Below are 23,019 nucleotides of genomic sequence, written 5' to 3'. Positions count from 1 at the left end.
TCTCAGAAAATTCCCCCAGAACCTCCCTTGGTCTCTGGGTTATCAATGGCCAGAAGTGATTTGGGCTGATTAAGAAACCTATGAATTTGGAGACAGTGCTACCTGGTTCAAACTTGGCTTTACCTTTTAGGAACCCTGGGACTGCAGACAAATTACCTAATCTCTTTACTTCTTACTTCCTCCTTGGTAAATAGGATAGTGCCTGACTTTGGGGTAGTTGTGAGGATTAGATAAAATAATGTGTGTAGGTACTCAGTGACAGGGGCCCATTATCATTGAGCCCAGGGATTTTTGTGACAAGTCTTCACTTGGGAGTGAGCAGAATATAAACCTAACACATAAAGTTAATAGATTTTTAAATATATCAATATGAAGAAGGTAGTTGTGAGGATTAGATAAAATAATGTGTGTAGGTGCTCAGTGACAGGGGCCCATTATCATTGTGCCCAGGGATTTTTTGACAAGTCTTCATTTGGGAGTGAACAGAATATAAACTTAACACATAAAGTTAATAGATTTTTTAATATATCAATATGAAGAATACATGCCCTAACCGGTTTGGCTCAGTGGATAGAGCATCAGCCTGTGGACTGAAAGGTCCCAGGTTCGATTCCGGTCAAGGGCCTGTATCTTGGTTGCGGGCACATCCCCAGTAGGAGGTGTGCAGGAGGCAGCTAATTGATGTTTCTCTCTCATCAATGTTTCTACCTCTCTATCCCTCACCCTTCCTCTCTGTAAAAAACCAATAAAATATATATTTTTTTAAAAAATGAAGAATACAGTCCTGTAAACATAATAATGTTTTGTTTCTAAAAAACTGATTTACAGCCAAAGAATTTTTTAAAATGTTTACTGCTAACCAGATATAGCTTGCATGCTCCTGGGGACACTACACCAAAGGCAGGCTGATCTGAGTAAGGATAATGATTATAGGGAATTTATGGTTACAAAAAATTTAACCCAAAAGGTCCAATTATCTGAGAAAACTGGGTTACATTTTGGGGAGGTCTGGCATGGCTTAAGTTATAAATAATAACTGTTTCCAAGCTCTTGTTTACCTGAATATTTTTCAAAATGTTACCTTATAATTTACCATTAATTCACTTTTATCTCTTAGCTTGGTCTCCACAATAGCATCTGGTCACGTGGGAAGGGGGCGGTCATGGACTCTGATACTGGAATATATTTTAATAAAAGCCTTTCCTTTATTTTTGTTGATCTGGAATTTTACTCCTGTCTATTTGCTTTTCTAAGGTTTGGGTGAACTAAGCATTTGTTAGTTTCTTTATCCTCTTTCCACATTCTCAGCCCAGCAAAAAACCCTTTTCAGTAAAACGCACAAAGGACAAACTGCAGATAACCTTGTCTTTGGCATCAGCTCCCAAGAGAAGTCCAATCACTAGTGAGAGACTTACAAAGGGCGGAAATAAGTTTAGTCTAGTTTTCTGCAAATGGGTTTACAATTCCAGCTCATCTCATTCTCAGACTTTAGCAGAGAGAACAAATGACATTAAGAGAATAGACAAACAACATGCTTTCTAGTAATACCCCCATTATTGCTAAACCCCGAGCTATTTGACAGTGACTTATAAAATTATTCAAGCTATAATTCAACTATTTTATTGCACTTGTACTTCTAAAAGAAATGTGGTTTTGCAGCTTATATCAGGCTGCTAAGAAGTAAATAGCGACATATACACATTGATGTTTATTGTCATTGAATATTTTTAAGTTTATTCTTGTATTGTTTTGCTACAGAATTTTAGAATGCCTCTCAAGGTCCAAACTTAACATCAAAACTGTGAAACTTAAAAATGACTAGAAGTCAAAGGAATTTGTCATGTCTTTATATTTTTCTCTATTTCTTGTGATCATATTTCCCATCACTGGGGCCGAGTCTCATCAGCTTCCTCAGTCTCGGTTTCCATCTTCCCTGTTCCCTCTCACTAGTGAACCCTTGTTCAACTCCCTCAACATCATCCCGCCTCGGCCCTGTTTTCCTTTAGCACCTTTGAGAGGAATTTCCAGATGTAAAGGTAGCAGGTAAAAACGCAGAGGCCAGACACACATGATCCAAATGTTGAGTCTGATCCTATATTCCTAAATCTCTAAGAGTGAAAGTGATCCAATTTACTATCCCAAGTAGTAGCTGAACTACATGAACCACAATTGCATTTTGAGAGTGAAGCATATCTAGGTATAAAATAATGTATAAAATGCTGTATATATTATGTATAACATAAGGTAATTATAGAATGGGCATAATTTATTTGCATACTATTTAATTTGTCCATACAGCCAATATGTTGGAGTGATGATTATGTGTTAAGCCTCTGCAAGGCCTTAGAATTAATCGGAATTAGCTTTTGATTTCAGATTTAAGTTATGAAATATACTTTAGGGCTTACTGGTAAGATTTCATTGCAAAATGAGTAAGAACCAGAAACCATTGTACCACGAAGTGGTCCTGTTGATAGTAATGACCCCTCAACCCTACCCCAGTTTAGAGATGAGGTGGGTGGGCCTGGAATTGCAAAATGAGTAAGAACCAGAAACCATTGTACCATGAAGTGGTCCTGTTGATAGTAATGACCTGACACCCCTCCCCCATTTAGAGATGAGGTGGGTGGCCTGGAGCCCTGCAGAAAGCCAGGACTTCAGTATTACTTTCTAACACAGCCTTTCTCTTTGACACGTATGGTACTTTACAGAACTATCTACTCCATCCCCATCACATTCTGAAAAGATAGAAAGTGGTCATACTTCAAACTGACTCTTTTTAGTGGATAAAGTTGAGCTCAGAATTATTATAGGACTTTTCTAAAGCATCTCACCAGGCAATGACGTAATGAAGCAAATGGGTTCTGGCTACCTACTTTCTGGTCTGCAGCGCTTTCACTTTGGGGGTGATTCACCTAGTAGGCCGTGATTGACTTTGTCTTTTTTTAAAAAATATATTTTATTGATTTTTTACAGAGAGGAAGGGAGAGGGATAGAGAGTTAGAAACATTGATGAGCGAGAAACATCGATCAGCTGCCTCCTGCACACCCCCTACTGGGGATGTGCCCGCAACCAAGGTACATGCCCTTGACCGGAATCGAACCCGGGACCCTTTCGTCCACAGGCCGACGCTCTACCCACTGAGCCAAACCAGTCAGGGCAACTTTGTCCTTGTTAAACATGCACTTTGGTATTATTGCTTTTCTTTCATAGCAAAAGTATGTGAGTCTGTCTTAATGCCACCTGACTCATTTTCCATATGACAAATACTCCAGATAAGTGGTTCTCAACCTTCTGGCCCTTTAAATACAGTTCCTCATGTGACCCAACCATAAAATTATTTTCGTTGCTACTTCATAACTGTAATGTTGCTACTGTTATGAATCGTAATGTAAATATCTGATATGCAGGATGGTCTTAGGTGACCCCTGTGAAAGGGTCATTCGACCGCCAAAGGGGTCGTGACCCACAGGTTGAGAACCGCTGCTCCAGATGAAGGAAGATGGACAGTGGCCTTCATCATTAGCACGTGGGCTCTGAGCTACAAGGGGCCAGGAGTGTTAGTCATGTGTCCAGGATTTACAGCTTTAGATGACATGAACCTCTGCTCACTGATGTCCCCTGGTCCCTAATATTGCCATCGTCTCCAGGGCAACGCCTTGTCCTTCTAGGATGTTATCCTGAAGGGGTCATGCCTCACACTCTCCTTGGCAACTCATGTATCCAAATGCCTGTGAACTTCATACCTTATTGGGACAAGTTCAGTTTCTGAGTCTGACATTTTGCCTAAGTGTTACGCAATACATTGCTTTAGAAACAAACAAAATGACTGTGGTACTCCACAGTAAATACATGTACTGTAAATCCTTGATCTAACCTATATCCACCAGTTTGGTGTCTAATGTGATGAGCACATTACGAGTAGGCTGACTGAGCAGCACTGTGTTATGACACCAGTACAGTAAATGGATGTGGGGTTTTGCTGGTTTAAAAACACATTTGCAAGTCTTAAGTGCTTCATGAGTGACACAGGTGAGCAAAGTCATGGCCAAAGCAGATCCTGTGGTTAAGGAGGGGCAGAAACTCAACCAGAAGAAGTTAATAGAATACAAGGATACTAGTAAGTGTAGATTCTGTACCGTGGAGCGTGCCCACCTCAGCCAAATCCACAGGACCCATGGCTTTTGAACTTTATGAGGTCAGTGACACTGTTGACAATGAGATAAAAGCTATACACTTTCTGGAGAAAAATGCTCCAATTTGCAGATACTTCCAGGGTTTCACAGCCCAGTATGGTCATTTTGCTGGTCGTCAGTCATTCGGGATCAATTATTCATGTAGTGTTGGAGTGCAGGGAGCAAGAGGAAGGCAGACTCCACTGCAGCTGGAGGTCAGCTCCTGGACGTGCCTGCTCTGCCTTCCCGCCCTGTGTCCCACCACGTGGCCCTTCACAGCGCAGCTCCACGGAAGAACAGGCCCGGTTTCACTCCACATTTAGTAATTAACAGCAAACCAGGGGATATTTCCCCAAAATGTGTTCAGGCCCGTTAGCAATGCAAATATAACACATGCACGAGGAGAGTTTACCTGATAATCACATAATTATGTGAGCTGGCTCTTTACTAATTTCTGAGAAATTAAAACAGATGTTTATAAAGTATCGCCAAGTGCGTCATCTAAATAGTAAAACTGCAAATCTCTAGTGTTTTAAGATAAACTGAACTGAGATGTTGCAGACTAAAACGGTTTCCTCTTCACATCAACTATTTACTCTGTGAAGAGACTGTTTTCCGGGCTGAAGTGACTGCGCTGGAAACAAGAAGCTGCTGTGTGGCCCACAAAGTTGCTTCTCCTCTTCATGGGAGACACAGGGTGGCTTTACATGGGCGGGATGGATGTGAAGGGTGCATCTAGATCTGTAACTAAAATATCTCACATTATGCTGAATGAAATATGTCAGTTAGAAAAAGCTAAGACCCATATGATCTCACTCATATGTGGGATATAATACTGAAACTCGTGAACACAAACAGCAGTGTGGTGGTTGCCAGAGGGAAGGGGTTGGGGGAGAAGTGGGTCCAAATACATGGTGACGGGAGAAGCTTTGACTTTGGGTGGTGGACACAAGTGCAATATACAGATCTTGTAACATAGAAACCCAGCCTGAAACCTATATGACCATATTAACCAATGTCACCCCAATAAATTTAATTAAAAAGGGGAAATAAAATAATGTACATCCAAAAAAAAAAAAGAATAAAGTCAGTGTTTCACATAATCACAGCTATAAACTTACTTTTGTATTTTACCTTGTCCCTATGGATTTGCCTATCCTGGACATCCTATCTAATAAAGAGGGAATATGCTAATTTACCCCGACTCTGTCACAAAGATGGTGGCACCCACAGCCAATAAGGAGGGAATACGCTAATTGATTGCCACACTCTCAAAGATGGTGGTGTCCACAGCCACAAGATGGCAGCACCCAGTCCCCTCAGCCATGTGCCTGCCTCTGGAGTCCCCCAGTCCCCTCAGCCCCCCAGGGCCGCCCGAGGCTCAGGTAACCAGGGCTGGCTGAAGTTTGTGCTGCTGGCAGTGGCAGCAGCAGAGGTGTGATGGGGGCATCCCTTCCCCTGATTGCCGGGTCACCTCCTGCCCCTGAGGGCTCCCAGACTGTGAAAGGGGGCAGGCTGGGCTGAGGGACCCCCCCCTCCAGTGCATGAATTTTTATGCACTGAGCCTCTAGTTTCATATAAATGGACATACAAAAAAATAAAAGATTTCATAAACTCCAGAATTCAATCTATTCTTATTCTTCCTCCCCTATTCCTTACCACAAACAACAACAAAAAAACAAAACAAGATTAAAATTCTGCAGATGAAAGGTTAATTCAGATGTAAGGTCTTGAAAGCTTTGTGACACCATACAATTCAAAATTATGACACTTGGGTTTTCAATAAAAAATTACCACTGAAAATTACCTAAATATTTTCAAGTGATTGATGATGTTTGAAGATGAAGAAGAGGTAGAAGTCACCATCATGACATGCAGCCATGAGCTCCATTTCTGCTCTCTACACATCGACCCTTTCTCTAACTGTGACCAGGGAAATTCTAATAACCTGAAAGTGTTTGATGCTCAGGGATGAACGGTGCCTCTGACAGTGTAAGATTTTTCCTTCTGTGCCATTTCAGTGCAGTAAAAATCAGAATAAATCCAAAAGTGTCTTCTTTGTAGCCCAGAAAAACATAGTAATTTAATGAGGCTGGGGAACACTAGCTAGCTGGCAGGTCTCACACAGATGAAGGCGTGTGGAGTGCTTTGAGACTATTTCAATGGCCATGTGAGAAAGCATTAGGAAAAAGAAAAACCTGAAAGCAGGTAACAAGAGCTATGCAAATATATGCCATTTGACTCTAAAGTCTGTGCTAAAGGCAAGAGTTTGTGAGTTCTTTTGCACAAAAACAATCTCCAAGGGAAAATTAATTTTTCTTTCAGCCTCCTGTGTTCTGCCCCTGAGACTTGCTTTCAAGTTATTGGTGATATCACTAAGTAGGGTAGGTGGTAAAGTGATTTTCTGATGCAATTTGTCATGATGTCCGTGGCTTACCGTGAAGCCTTTAAAACACTATCTAATTGCTTCCCTCAAGAAATGCACACACACAAAAAACTCATGCCAAATGCAAAGAAGTTTAAGGTAAGCTCTGCTTTGAATCGGAGGCATGAAGGTTATCCACAGGATGGGGTAAAGAGAAAGAAAGAGTTTGAACAATAAGTCAGGATTCTTATTGTGGAAGTTTTCCAGGTTTCTCTGAGATGAGAGTTCACAGAAGATGTGATTTGTTTGGTGACCTGTTCATTTCCAGAATACTGATCAAATGGAAAAATCAACACATTTTCCAGAGTCAAATATAAATGACCTAGATTGTGCCACTGATGCTGTGACTATAGATAAACAGAGGATTGATTAACTACCTTATATGATTTAAAGTTCTGTGTTGATTTTATATAGATAATTATTTCTCACATGGAGTGGTAATAAACCAGGGTTCTATTTTTTATTGATCCACACATTTAGCTTTTCCCTTTACCTCTAGATCATTATTTCCAGCCCAAATTGTTTCTTAAGCTTCAACTTCCTCCTGTATTCTTCATTTAGTTATCTCATAGGCCCTCCAACTCCAAATGCTCCAAACTAAATATAATATTTCTTCCCGAAATCATAGTCTCCTAAGGCACCCTATCCAACAAGTTACTCATAAGAAGTCATCAACAACTTATGTCCTCGTGTAATATATCAAGTTCCAAATGCTGTATTTCCAATGTATTCTAACTTCTGAATACCTTTGGGATCTCTACCCTTTCTTCTATTTCTATTCCTGTTATGTTCATTTGAACCTCCAACATTTCCCATCCGAAATTCTATGATAAGCTTCTTCCTTCTCAGGCCAGAGGGTCCTCTGTGCTTTTCTCCAGCCTAGTACCACTATGATCTTTCCAGAAGTCATCTGACCATTCAGTCTTTACTTAACATTCTCCAAGGATCTTAACCATTTTAAGGATAAAGTCAACACAGGCTATGGGTCCTCTGTCTTGATCTGTGCCTAGACTGCCTTTAGGCTCAACTTTCACCATTTTCATGGATGATTAATAAGGTTTGGGTCTTATTTCAGATGGTTGTGTAGACAGACTTTACCTTAGTATACTATAGAAGTACACTTGTTGAGTTATTTTTTAAAAAATCAGAATACATTATTAGTAATTTTAAAAACCAAAACTTTATGTGACATTCCTCTAAACAAATGAAAAGCAACTTTAGTCAGGTGAAATAAAATAAAGCAAAAAATAACAGTCATGAAAAATAGAATTACATGTCCAAAATTCTTACCCAGTGTCTGCCGGAAAGTTATCACCCAACCTCTTGCTGTTTGAAATGCATCTGTCTTGAACACCAGGAGCATACTGTTATTACTGCTCTTAACATTTGGTGGAAGCTTAGAACCACAGAATTTGCCAAGAGGAGGATCACTGATGTTGTAACCATCATAAATTGCCAGGTAGTCTTGGGAGCAGGAGGTGGAGAGAGCCACATCAAAATCAGTGAACCTGTAAAATGAATCTTATTAATACTGATGTTCTTCATTTGGATTTCCATGAAATAGTACCTTGAGTTTTTGTCTTTAAAAAAAAAAAAGACAAAGGCTAAAAGTGAATGTCCAAGTTTTATTTAATAGGAAATATTAGAAACAGTATACTAATCAGTTCAAAAGTTTAGCCAAATTTTTTTTTGAGTAATTCAATATGTCAAAAATCGTGATAAGCACTTGGGATATAAAAATAAATTAGATATGGCCCTGAACTTCTAAGAGTTTATAATCAAGGACATATTAATTCTCCTGAGATTAAGTTTTGACAAGTTTAACTGCTATCTATCATTTCAGCAACACTTTAGTATTTCAGTCTCATTGAAAGTATGGCACTTACTCTATTCTCTTGTTATTTTGGGGCCATCAAGTGGTACTATCATCCTATTCTTTACTTATGGAAAGATGCTAACAGAGTGGAGGAAATACTGGTTTTAGAATCAGAGCTCCATTCTTATTCCCACAGTCATTGTTTCCTTCTTTGAAAATGGAGTTTAGAGTAAAGTTAACTGAAACAATAGGCAAAAACCAAACCGTGGTGTCAGGCATATAACAGATGTTCTTAAAAAACAAGTGATCACTATTATCATTTTGAAAATGAGGAATATGAAATAAGTTATTTCTCATAAAATAAATTTAAAAATTGAAAAATCGATGGTAGAAAAGAATGAACTAAATTCTCTTGAATCTCATTTGATTGCCATAACCAGAAATTCACATTTAAGATTACTGTGGTGGTCCCAGGAACTTCACCACATATCTTGGCTCTCTGCCTTCTGATATTTGCTTAGGACTGCCTTTCTGTGTACACTCTGAGCTTTGACATGGCCCTAAGACTCACATCTCCATGGCCAAAGCAGGTTTTAGGTGTGATAGGTTCTACCTTTTGGAAGAATTTTATGAAACCACCACTCAGTTTGCCACATTGCCTGCCCACGGCAGTAATGATCCTAGAAGCAAATGCAGAAATGAAGTTTCCATCAGCCTGAGCCCCTGAGTGACCACAGGGAGCCAGGCCTCTGGGCAGGCCACATTGGACATACTCATTCGAGTGAGAAATAAACTCACTGAGTTGAGCTACTGTGCCTTCGGGTTGTTTGTTATCACTTATAACCTATCCTGACAGATACATCCCTAACTTCTCTTTTCTTTTTTAAAAATATATTTTATTGATTTTTTACAGAGAGGAAGGGAGAGGGATAGAGAATTAGAAACATCGATGAGAGAAAAACATCGATCAGCTGCCTCTTGCACACCTCCTACTGGGGATGTGCCCACAACCAAGGTACATGCCCTTGATCGGAATCGCAGGCTGACACTCTATCCACTGAACCAAACCGGTTAGGGCCCTAATTTTTCTTATGGCCTAATATGGTATTTTCTTATGGCCTAATATGGTATTTTAGTCTAGGCCTTATGCTCTGTCATTTCAAGTAACTATTCACAGAGTTCCCAAATAAGCAAGGCCTTCTAACATGTTTTTTTTCTTTAGGATTTTATGACTTGTTTACTAATGGCTTACTTTTAAAAATTTTGTTTAGCCGAAACCGGTTTGGCTCAGTGGATAGAGCGTCGGCCTGCGGACTGAAAGGTCCCAGGTTCGATTCCGGTCAAGGGCATGTACCTGGGTTGCGGGCACATCCCCAGTAGGAGATGTGCAGGAGGCAGCTGATCGATGTTTCTAACTCTCTATCTCTCTCCCTTCCCCTCTGTAAAAAAAAAAATAAAATAAAAGTTATTTGCTCTCCTGACCTCATTTTACACTCTTCTGCTTTCTTCGTTTTCTTTTGCTAGCAGCTGTAATAAATAACACATAGCACAGAGTAATTTGATAATATTTAACAATAAAATACTTGGAAGAGCTTTAAGAAAAAAAGAATCAATTTTTATTTTTTCAAAAAGGTTCCATTGGCTGATTTTTTCAAACTGATGATGAAGATCTAGATGAAAAAATTATTTAACCACACTTAACATTAAATGTTCTTGTAAAGGAAAACGAAGGCAGAACAATAGCTAGATAATTTCTACTTTTATTCTCAATAGGCAACATATTTATTTTCTACAACATAAATTTACAAAGAAAAAGAACAATTTGAGTGTCTAGAAGGACTCACAGCTATTTTGGCTTTTTATTTTGCACCATTTTCCCAAAAGAGCAGAGAAGCTTCCTGGAAAAATCCCATGGGCAGAAATCCCATGGAATAGCCCATGGCATATTTTGAGAGCCTTCCTACAAGGAAGTATGTTTTACTAATGTCTACAACTTCTGCAGCACCAAGAATACTAGAATAATATCTGTTTCATAGACAGTAGTCTCAGAAATATTACAATAATTAATTTTTCAAACATGGTGATATAAACTTTGATATAGTGCGAGGCCCAGAGCCCAGGCAGGAAACAGAAAGAAAAACACACACATGCACACACACACACACACACACACACACACCATAATCCTATACATGTAAGAAACAAGTGTTGGGCTATAATGGCAAATGGCAAGAACCATTCCTTATGCTTCCATTCTGGGCAGACCATCCCTTCACAGGCCTCCTTCACTGGTCATTTGGCAATGTTTTTTTTTTTTTCTTTTTTGTTTGTTTTTTTGTTCCTAGGATTTAAAGGACTTTTTGGCTCTGGGGCACAGCTTCCTTACCAATCGTCCCCGGTGAGATTTGCAGTTTCCTTCAAGGCCCTGCCTATACACCACTCGCTGTCTGACACAGGAACCAAATCAAGCTTGATGAGACCTGTCTTACAGTCCATGGACCCATCTGGTACACGAGGCCTCTGGAGGTAAATTGCAGAGACTTTATGATTTTTAGGGGGAGGTGGGTAGAAGTGGTCCTAGCCCATCAAGCTCCTATAAAAGTTCTATATTGCTGCGAACTCTGCCACCCCTCAGATTTTCCTACCGCAAACTGTATATTCCTGAATACCCATTTAGATGAAAGCAATGTGGGACTTTATCACTGGAAAACTGGAGGCTACATTCCCTTCATCAGACTTGGGAGAAAGTAGGATTAGGGAAAATTCCACTGATGTGAGATATCTTGAATAGCACCAACTTAGAGGTGTTCTGATACACAAAATACACTTCTTAAGTAGTTAGAAGAAATTTTACCCTTTCAGAGATAGCACAGGAATATACCAGAGACATGGTATGGGGAGGAGACCTGACATGGATTCAGATATTGACCCTTCATTTAATAGTGCATCACTTTGGGAAAGTTATTTAACTTTTCTGGAGCCTCAGTTTTCTTATCAATACAATAAGATTAATAATATATACCTTAGATGCCTGTTTTAAGAAATGAATAACAGAATTATGGAAAGTGTTAAAGGTTTTTTTGTGTGTATAAGTGCCCAACAACTGGAAACTCTTTCTCTTACCCTTGGATTTCAAGATTGTCTTATAACTTTACACCCATTATAAGCTCCTTTGAAACTGTTAGAAAATTATAGCAGTCATTTTAACGGGTGGAGTGCCTGTTTTTCTTCCTTACCTGGTAACCATGCGCTACTGGCCTGTGTGGAGGGTAGGAGGCCTGTTTCCCAGGTTTCCACAAGGACCTCAATCTCCCTCCCTCCCTTCTATGTTCTGATGAGAATCGATGCTCTCCATTATTAGGAAAGCCTAGCTGTAAATCAAGCTAAAATCCTGTTTCCCAGGTTTCCACAAGGACCTCAATCTCCCTTCCTCCCTTCTATGTTCTGATGAGAATCGACGCTCTCCATTATTAAGGAAAGCCTAGCTGTAAATCAAGCTAAAACGGTTTTCTTAAGAAGGTGAATTTGTCTTACATACTTGAGCAGAATCACTTTGTTGTCTCTCACAGTGATGTTATACAAGCAGTACATGTTGTTAGGGTAGTCTGAGTATGAATAGGCAGGGCTTTTGATGATTCCAGTGGAGAAGTTGAACACACCACCACAGGCTGCAATGAAAGATGGGCATATGCAGAGAACAATTAATACTCGCACCATGGAAAAATAGTTTTGAAATAACCTTTACTACTGTACCTTTTTCTCCTGAGAGATAACTATTACTTTTTTCTTAAAGCAACTTAAAGCTCCCTTCAGTGTGCTTACAATTAATTCTGATTTTTCTACCAAGGCAGAAGGAGGAAACAGTATGGTGAGAAGCAGGGAAGAATATTTAAGGCACATCTTGGATGGAATAAGTCTGAGTCAAATTAATGGCCAGAGTGAAAACAATGAGGAGAAACATTTCACGTGTTGGGTGTAACTGTCCATTCTCTATATTTAATTCATAGGCTCAGAGGGATGACAGTGATAACTGGAAATGTAGAAAAGGCAAACAGAATCCAAGGAACATTGTGGGCATATGAACCCAGGAAGGTCTGCCCACTAGAAATCTTCAATATCGATTCGAGTTTCCTCTGTCAAAGATAGGCTATTAGAAAGTGAAGTACTGGAGATCATTTTTGGAACATTTGAGCGTAGTTCCCTCTGTGGGCCCAAATTCATAGCTCCTGGGTCCTATGCATTTCTATTTAGCGTGAGGCTGGTAGGGATTCTACTTGCCCACATTGCTGTTACTGGCGCTCAGCAGCATGAAGAGGCCAGGCCCACCCCAGCCGGACCCCAGCACTCAACTGCCCAGAGCTCTTAGTTACTCCAATTAGTCAATAAACCAACAGTCATAATATTATAATAAACCTATTGTTTTTAATATAAAATTATTATTTCTGCTTGGACTTACATATAAGGAGGATCAGGTTGTGCCTCTTAATGATGGAAAATGCCCTCCCATTATTACAGTGAGAAAGGTTTATGTTTATTTTATTATGTGATTCTAAAATTAGAATGGGGTTGGTATATTTTGATGTTATCTCTATGGTTTATAAACTATCAATGGACATTTTCTACTTGTATCTCTTAGAAATGAGAAACAAATGGTGGCTGCCATGTAAGGCTGTTTGCTTATTGATGTATTTCACCTCCGCTGAGCCCACTTTTCAGGGAAAGCTACTCTCCATATGTATGCATGTTCTCAGACCCCTGTGGGCGTATGGAGTGAATTAAATGTCAGATTTCATCTTGTACACAATTATGTGGCCTCTGGACGCTTATCAAAGCCTAAATAACCCCCAAATTTGTACATGTCAGGATTTGAGATCTTATCAACAAAACTCTCTATTCACCCAACATTAGTGAAAGGGGAACAGAGATCTTGCAAAAGTATATTGTTTTGTGTTTTGTCTTTACTTGGCCAAACCCATTGCTAAAAGTAGGAAGTTAAATAATTATCTTTCAAATAAATTATTGTTCCCATCCACAGAGAAGACTGGAATATTTACTTACTCATGATAAAGGGCCTTCACAGTTCATTCATGTGAGCTGCTACCTGAGTCCTGACCCCATTTGTAAAGTGTTATTGTCTGTGGCTTTGTAGGTCTGTTGGCACAACCAGAATAGAACTGAGCAATGGGCATCCCCCCAGTTGTCTTATTGATAAAGAAATAGATTATTTGTTTTATTCTTTTGGTACAACTGGTGTTTTGGAAAGTTACATCATTGCTTTATATTCTTTTAGCTTTTAATCCCTCATTTTTCTAAAACACTGTGTGCAAACTTCCACACAGCCACTAGTAGAGTCTCATATGAATGAAGTGGGAAAAAACACTGTCAGGAAACTAACCAACCAAGTTTATTGCAAGAGAAGAAAAGGCTACTCAAAATAGGGAAATATAGTTTCATGATTTTCAAATAAGCAGGTTGAATTGTCTTTAAAGAATTAAAAGATCCTGGTAGCCACAGAGGCCTTTGCCCAGTGATTACTTGTCTTCTCACTTTGACTTTGACATGAGAAGCTGCAAATTATCAATGTTTCCTTTCCCTTTAAGGCAGCGGTTCTCAACCTGTGGGTCGCAACCCCTTTGGGGGTCAAACGACCCTTTCACAGAGGTCGCCAAAGACAATCGGAAAACACATATATAATTACATATTGTTTTTGTGATTAATCACTATGCTTTAATTATGTTCAATTTGTAACAATGAAAATACATCCTGCATATCAGATATTTACATTATGATTCATAACAGTAGCAAAATTACAGTTATGAAGTAGCAACGAAAATAATTTTATGGTTGGGGGTCACCACAACATGAAGAACTCTATTAAAGGGTCCGGCATTAGGAAGGTTGAGAACCATTGCTTCGGCCTGCCCTTTTTGTATGTTGCTGGGGGTCACCACAACATGAAGAACTCTATTAAAGGGTGGTGGCGTTAGAAAGGCTGAGAACCACTGCTTTAAGGCCTGCGCTTTTTGTATGTTGTTGAAAAAAATCCTACCAGAAGACCATAAAGATATTCTTTTAGTTTTTTCTTAAATTTATACAAATTGCTTTTCTTTTTGTTAATAATCCTCACCTGAGGATACATCTTTATAGATTTTTAGAGAGAGAGGAATGGGAAGGAGAGAGAGAGAGAGAGAGAGAGAGAGAAACATCAATAGGATGCCTCCCAAATGAGCCCCGACCAGGGTTCGAACTGCAACTGAGGTATATATGTGCCCTGACCAGGAATCGAACACTCAATCTTGTGTGTGTGTGTGTGTGTGTGTGTGTGTGTGTGTGTGTGTGTACAGGCTGATGCTCTAACTGAGCCAGCTGGCCAGGGCCAATATTGCTTTTCACATTAGCAAACTGATGAAATGAAATAGGCATCTGGATAGTCCAGGCCAAAAACGTCACTTCAAAGTAATGTCCAAACAGCTAAAGATAGCAGGAATGTTCATTTTAACTTAAATTATCAAAATAAATCTCAACCTTCCGTTTGATTTTCAAAGAGTAGCTCTAGCCAAAATTCATGAAAAAGAGCTCCCCATTTCTTAAAAAATAAAAATGTCTAAGTATTTTTGGACCATGAACCTAACTGATCATTTTTACCCTTAAAGTCTTTGAATTTCAAATTGGTGATTTATGAATCACAATTAAAACTCCTGAGGACATTAGTCAAGAAAAATATTTCACACATTATTATGGCTACTCACAGGTTATCTGGTAGGAAAGCTTAAATCCGAAGTCGGTGGTGTGCGAATTAGAGTAGAAGTTAAGCAGCACTGGACCAGAGATGGTAATACGAGACAGGACCTCATCACCACACACGGTAGCAAAAGGTGTGGAGGCTACGCTGTGGCCCCTGATAATGTGCAGGCCGTCATTGTCACAGCTTCCCGTTACGGCTGAGCGAGCTGTAGGAAGCACGGAACAACCAGCATTTTAATCAGAAGCAACATAAACAATCAATGCGGTAAACACCAAACAAAAATGTAATGAAGATTAATGCAACTTACATAGAAATGGTAAGTCCCTATTTAATTGGTTTCCTGAGGTTTACCCTAGTGACAAAACCAGCACAGGCGTGAGGACACAGGTACTGGTAGAACTTCACAACAGATAAATCCACTTTGAAATAACCCAGAATTTTCTTCCTTTATCAAATGGTTCCTTAATTCAGTGCTTGTAAACTGGGAACAATTTTGCCTCCCAGGGACCTTCAATAGTACCTGAAGACACTTTTTGCTGTGCGCGGGGGTACGCACTGGCACGGAGTGGGTAGAGCCAGGGATGCTGCTAAGGATGCTGCAATGCTCTGGGCAGCCCCATGCCCCTGCCCTGAAGCCACAGCAAAGGTGGCCTGGCCCCAAATGCCCACAGGGCTGCTCCTGAAAAACCCGGTTTTCACTTGAGCTATGTACAGATTAAGAACTCCCACCAGAGAGATAATTAGAAATGCCTTAATATTTTTTGAACAATGGTTATAAATGTTCATACAATCAATATTAGCTTGAGTTCAGTGATTATAAAATATATATCATCATTTTGCTTTCTAATTATAAATAAGTTCCAACCCACCCTAAAGAGAAATAAAAAACCCCAGAATAAACAAAAATTATAAAGCCTTTTATTACCACAACTTATGCAGTCATCTTTATATGTTAATTATACTGTTAAAACATTAATTGGGATCATATTGAACATGCTCTTGCATAACTCAATTTTTATTAACCAAAAATAACATAACACATGCAGTTTTATGTGATTAAATATTTTTCTAAAACATTAAATTTAGTAGATATAGCAAATTCTGACACATTGATGCACCATTCTGTGTTCAATTAATCCCTAGGACTGATAATTCTATTTTTCCCACTGTTTGTGATAAAAAATGCTGTTGAAACAAACATTCTGTACATAAATATTTGTGGAAGTTTCTCATTATTTCATTAGAATACATTTTTAGAAGTCGAGTTTCTGGTACTGGAGTAAGTCTTTTTCAGGTTTCTCAAATGGCCCTTTGGGAAGGTGTTACCAGCTGACAGTCCCTTTAGATAGCTGACATCTCCCCCAAACTACATTTTCATCCCCCATAGAGAAACCTTGTACCTGTTCAAAATAGCTCCCCACTTACCCCTCCCTATTTACTGCTCCCCACCCCTAGGCAGCCAACTCTGTACTAACTTACTTTCAGTCTGTATGGATTTGTCTGTTCTGAACATTTTGAATAAATAGAATCATATAATATGTGGCCTTTTGCAACTGGCTGCTTTTACTTAACATAATGTTTTTGAAGTTCATTCTTGTTGTAGCATAGGGTCAATACTGCATTATCTCCGAGGCTGGATGGTATCCCATGGCATATACAGACCACATTTTGTGTATCCATTCAGCAGCTGATGGACGTTTGATTTGTTTCTGCTTTTGGCTATCATGAATAATATGGTTATGAACATTCATATACAAGGTTTTGTGTGGATATGTTTTCAATTATTTTGAGTATATAATAGGAGTAGAATTGCTGACTTGTATGGCAACTCTGTGTTTAATTTTTTGAGGACCTATCAGGTTGTTTTCCAAAGAGGTTGCACCATTTTACCACACCACTAGAAATGCATGAGGGTTCCAATTTCCCACATAATTACCAACACTATGATTGTCTGTCTTTTTTATTATAGCCATCCTTGTGGGTTTGAAGTGGTAGTTCACTGTGGTTTTGATTTGCATTTCCTTGTGACTAATTAGGCTTAGAGTCTTTCATTTCCTACTTGAACAAATATTATAATTTTCTCAATTTATTGAGTCAGGCTTTGAGAAACTAAATTTTAATATTTTATATAATTGCATGCTATGACATGGTGGACTCTGAAACCAGACTACCTGTTTGCTATCAGAACACTCTTATAAATTAAAGAAATTATTATATACATTTATGTTGTAATTTCAAGTCCCCTGGCCATAGGTTTTGCTTCAAGGCAGGTTGGGGGGCATGTGACCTAAGCCAATTCAGTTAAAATAAGTTTCAAGACCCTTGTTAGAAACTTGAAGTAGACAGTAGTGTACTGGTAAATATAACAACCAGTTCTCTGAAAGAAAAAAAAAATGCTCTGATTTCTAGCATTTGCCAATTTCCATGGTATCAATATTCCCCTATAGCCAATTTTAAGCTACCAACATGAGATCACTAAATGCAGAATTTGGAATAGAGGAGCATGACTGACTATTGCAAGATGGTATAAGCCAACATCACATGCCACTGGTTGGCTGCCCTCCTAGATGTGCCTGAGGAGTAAACAATCCTCACTGTGAGGGCAGCTACCCTACAGCCAGGCCCAGGCCAGCCAAGTGATCTCACCCCATGCCTGTTGCTTGCAGAGGGAGGCGACCAATGGCAAAAGGGAGGCGACCGGTGGCAGGGGAGGGGGCGGCAGTGCTGCACAGATGGCAAGTAGTGGCAGCAGCGGGGGTGGGGCCAGCTTCCTGCAGCGGGAGAAGGAAAGCCCCATAGGCCCTGATCGCTGGCCAGGCCGAGGGACCCTACCCAAGGGGTCCTGGATTGTGAGAAGGTGCAGGGTGGGTTGAGGGACAACCTCCCTGCCCCCCTCCCCGCCCCTTGCACAAATTTCATATACTGGGCCTCTAGTCAACAATAAAAGCCAAAGATGTTTAACTTGGAAAACATCAGCAGCCGTCTCCTGACACATGAAGGAAGCCAGGCTGCAGTCAGGGGAAATGGAGTTGTCATGCAGAAAGCAACAACATGCGAGGGGGAAAGAGAGAGCATGCTGAGGTTATTGTTTTGGCTTCCACATGTTCTGGAAGCCATTCCTGCCCTTCTTATTTTTAAACCTTCCTTTGAGGCGATGAGATAACTTATAAACTCTAATTGATATCTAAGTTAATTTAAAGGTAATCTACCACTTTAAACTGAAAGACGCTTGGTGAATGCATGTTTTACATATCTGTACATTAAAACATCCCCTCCCCTTTTTAGATCTGGGTGTTATCTTAGATAAAATTGATTTTTTCCAGAAAATATCTATGCAATATAAATCTTAAGTCATTTTAAGAATGTATTTGGCTCCTCAGTTAAGTTTCTATCTAGCTTGAAGAAATCTTGAGGTATCAATTCCAGGTATATTTATTAAATTAACCTCAAAGAATTCCTTCATTTTGAAAATCCTGGAACAGAAATGCTTCTAATTGGGCATAAACCTACAAGTTACAAAATGTGAAATACTTAATTTCAATGACCTCATCATGTAATTAGAAGCAACATGATGTTAGAAAAATAGAACAAATAAAGAAATAGATTAAACTCAGATTTGAATACTACCAGATTATGTACCTTAATTATAACCTCAGACTTTGTCTTGAAGACACCAATAGCTCCACTGGAATTTTTAAAATTTAGAGTAGGTGAGTTTGAGGGAAAAAATGTTATGCATTATTTATAGAAATATATTTAGCCTGAAAAAAAAAACACCCAGAGAGTTATAAAACCAAGACCATGGAATGAAAAGAAATATTGCTGATGCTAGATTAAAATCTTGGCCTCAGATTGATCAAATAGCCTGCTATGCAGGTGTCCTCTGAGTATTAGTTTTTAAGTTGTTGGCCTACTGATATAGATTATCACAGTGACAGTTGTCTTAGAAAATTATGAAAGGACTGTGAAAAATAGGGTAAAGTTTAACATATGCCCTATTATTTCTTTCAAATAATTAATTAAAATAACTAGTTCAATTATAAAAAGGTCACCATGAAATAGAAGCGGTATATCTCTGTTAAGACATAATCAAAACTAATTAACTATTTATAAAAGATCTCTATTCAACAATAAGGAAGTTGGGAAGCAGAGGAAATTGAGAGGGGATTTTAATATTTTATAGATAGCAACAGAATAGCAAATGACTAAACAAACCATTAAAGATAATCTACTCATTCTCAAAGCCTGACTCAATAAATTGCAAAAGTTATGATATTTGGCAAGTTGCTTGATGGATTAAACATTCTTGTATCATTTTCAGTAGTCATTTCTTTAAGGTAGGGTGTCCTTCCAATTTTTTCCACAAGAAATTAAATATTACATAATATAAGATCTTATAAAGTTACCTAAAGTCTAAAAACATATCAAGGATTATTATAAAGATAATATGCAAGAAAATGAGATATAAAAATGCCATTAGGCATAAAGTAATTCACCAACATACATCTTTTTCTCAAGCTCTACATCACTGCATTAGATCAGAGATATCAGCCTGATTCTTCCATGAGAAGACACTTGGTGACAGGCATCAGAAAATAATGATATTAAATACTTTTCCATAATCATAGGGAGAACCAATTGAATATATAACCAAAGCATACACAAAACTCTCAAGTAGAATAGGTTTAGTTAAATGCAACCAGGATGATTGTCTTTTAGGGAGAGAAAGGAACTTAGTCAAGGTCTGGAAAAAATTCTCCAAGGAGCAAAATGAATATTAAAGTTGAGTTTATGACCAAGAGATAGTATTCAATCAAGCATCTGAGAACATGTCAGGAAGAGAAGAGAAATTGAACAGTACTTTTTCCTTGAACTAGAGCCTCTGTCATGGGACAAGGAGCTACATTTATTTTTAATTCTATCTTCAGTAAACAATTTGATGTATATTTACTACTGAAATCCCTGAAATGTAAGATGACCCTCCATAATTTGCTTTGATCTAGTCTCCATTTTTCTAAAAACCTTCAAAATACATTTATTATTTAAAATGAGTAGGGCTCTACTCAACATATTGAAATACAATTTTTAACATATTGGGCTTTATTACAGAGCAATGCTCAATTCTAAATTCCATTATGATTCCAAGAATTTGGAGAGAATTGAAAGAAAGTCAAGAATGAGTAATTCAGCAAATTGCATAAACTTGTGGAATTTAGGTTCAGACTGACTGCAATTTTTTTCCTAAGAGTCATAGAGAGGCAGAGAGGCCTAAGAGGAGTAGAGATGGGGGAAATCCTTTTGGCTGAAATATTTTAATGTTGTAGATAAGTGTTTTTCAGTAAAGTTGAAAAAAGTTCTAGGGAGAGGCAGGTGAATTAGGGGCAACAATGAATGAGGTCTATTGTCTGTCTAATTAACTTTGCTTTAAATTGCTGGAAATCTCAACGGAGAGCATGATTCAGCGAGAGGGAGAAGTAAGTACTAGTATAAAACTATGCTCCTTAGAGTGTGCAGGCCAAAGTTTTAAACCCAGGCAAGTGAAGAATCTCACATAACTAAGTGTCTTCTCTAGTGCTCAACCAATTTGAATAAACTATCAATAGGAACTATTTCAAAAGAACCATTGCACAATGCTTTCTAAGGTAATGAATTATGAAATGTGCCTACATTCTGATTTCTTCAAAAATGATTGAGAAAGCAAAGAGAAGAAATGGTAAATGCATGGCAAATGGTAAATGGATCATGCCACTGGAAAAAAAAACAACTTAGACTAAATGGGGGAAGGGGGATGTGAACTAAGACAACTGACAAAAGTCAATTTTTGTGCTTCTTAGTAAAAAAGGGGGCAAAAGGAAAAATCTGAAATCAAATTTTCTTTCCTTTTAGCTATATATTGGGGTATATATAGCCTGTAAACCAGGACTTCTAAGTTAATAAAAAGAATTCAAGCAAATATTTTATAGGACTTCCTATCTGGCTGTCCTAGAAACTTAGCCCCATTCCTCTTGGGGGCTTTTGAGGCCATCCTAGAGGACAGTGAGTAAAAGCATCGGCCTTTCTGGTTCTCTTCATTTTCTCTGCTCCGGTGCTCCTCTTCTCTCCGAATCTTATCAAGAAATACTCTAGATCTGAGAAAAACTGAGTTTAAAATTTGCCTCGATACAGGAATTTTTCAGTTAAGAATTTCTAAACCCCTCATTATCATCAAGGTGAATCAATGTTACTACTTAATGACAGAAAAATCAAGGCATAGAAGGCATTCACTTGCCTTAGGTTACTATATCCACAAACTGCTTTATTTATGAAGTTTAAAAAAAAAGCCTATAAACTTGGAGGCATCTACTTGGCCACATGAACAGTAAAAACACAAAAATATACTTTTAGACTCAATATTTAGGAAAGTGAAATAAGCATTTAATGACATCTGACTGCAAAATAAGAACAAACATTAGAGGTTTCTCTCATCATTCACTGTTAGTATTTGTCTGTTTCTGGTTGTATTTTTGACCAAAAGAAAATTTTTTATTTGTTAATTCCCAATTTTGTTTTACAACTTTTGAAGATATTATTCAGAATACCAAGAACCATTTTAGTCTTGAGTTTACATTCAGAAAAAAAAAGTTGTCTTAAAATCTATCCTATATAATAAAAGAGAAACATGTAAATTGACCATCCCTCTGCTACACTCATGAGCCAATCAGGCGTGCATATGCAAATTAACCTGACAAAGATGGTGGGTTAATTTGCTTATGCAGGTGTCAAGCGCCCCAGGAGGCAACACCAGCCGCAGGCTCCCGGGACCTTCGTTGGCCCCGGGAGGCGAGGCCGTAGCCACACCCGTGGCCTCCCGGGACCTTCGCCAGTGGAGAGCAGAGTGGGAGAGTGGACAAAGAGTGGGAGGTTTGGAAGACTTGGCAGAGCAGGAGGCTGCTGGACATAGAGCAGAGCGAGAGAGAGGGCGGCTTGGAGGGCGTGGCTCCCTCTGTCACCCCAGCTTCCTCATCACAGCTGTGGAAACTGACAGCAGGGAGGAGGAAATCTCACCCCCACAGAATCAGCTGTTGGTCAGACAGCTCTCAGCGACCTGACAGCCAGGACTCTCATTCACTTGCATCTCAGACCATGACAGTAGAGAGGTGAGACTATGTCTAAAGAACAACAGTTGTTACAACGTAGCTCTGCAGCCGAAAGATGCTGGCGTTATTGACAGAAAATGTCTGAAGAGCAACATGCGTCTGATTTTAAAAGGCAGCGGCGCCTGTGACAGAATGTATCTGAAGACCTGCTATTGGAAACACATCGCTCTGATGCCAAAAAACACCGGTGTCATCGACAGAAAATGTCTTAAGACCAGTGTGCCTTTGAAGTTGAAAGAAGGCAGTGGTGACTACAGAATATGTCTAGAGAACAGTCATCAACAAGTACTACCAATACTGGTAGGAACTGCCTTCTCAGCGAAAATGCAGTACATGAGGATGTAATTCTCAAACATAGTTGTGGTGGAATGACTGTTAGATGTGAATTTTGCCTATCACTAAATTTCTCGGATGAAAAACCATCTGATGAGAAATTTACTCGATGTTGTAGCAAAGGGAAACTCTGTCCAAATGATATACATTTTCCAGATTACCCGGCATATTTAAAAAGATTAATGACAAATGAAGATTCTGACAGTAAAAATTTCATGGAAAATATTCGATTCATAAATAGTTCTTTTGCTTTTGCTTCCATGGGTGCAAATATTGCATCGCCATCAGGATATGGACCGTACTGTTTTAGAATACACGGACAAGTTTATCACTGTACTGGAACTTTACATCCTTCGGATGGTGTTTCTCTGAAGTTTGCTCAACTCTA

The 23,019-nt window shown here is 38.9% G+C and overlaps 1 protein-coding gene across 1 annotated transcript in view; it reads right to left on the bottom strand.

Moving 5' to 3' along the window:
- Positions 1-23,019, bottom strand: part of LOC102263468 (cubilin) — a gene marked incomplete at its 5' end in the record, with an annotated part of 113,991 nt that overhangs the window by 38,576 nt on the left and 52,396 nt on the right. Inside the window, 3 exons of the mRNA XM_005880961.2 lie at positions 7,892-8,109; positions 11,956-12,085; positions 15,167-15,367. Coding sequence (XP_005881023.1) covers positions 7,892-8,109; positions 11,956-12,085; positions 15,167-15,367 — 549 coding nt within the window. The remainder of the gene's footprint in view (positions 1-7,891; positions 8,110-11,955; positions 12,086-15,166; positions 15,368-23,019) is intronic.

This window comes from Myotis brandtii, unplaced genomic scaffold (assembly GCF_000412655.1).
Source record: "Myotis brandtii unplaced genomic scaffold, ASM41265v1 scaffold663, whole genome shotgun sequence".
Lineage (NCBI taxonomy): Eukaryota > Metazoa > Chordata > Mammalia > Chiroptera > Vespertilionidae > Myotis > Myotis brandtii.
This window is presented reverse-complemented; position numbering and strand designations above follow the sequence as displayed.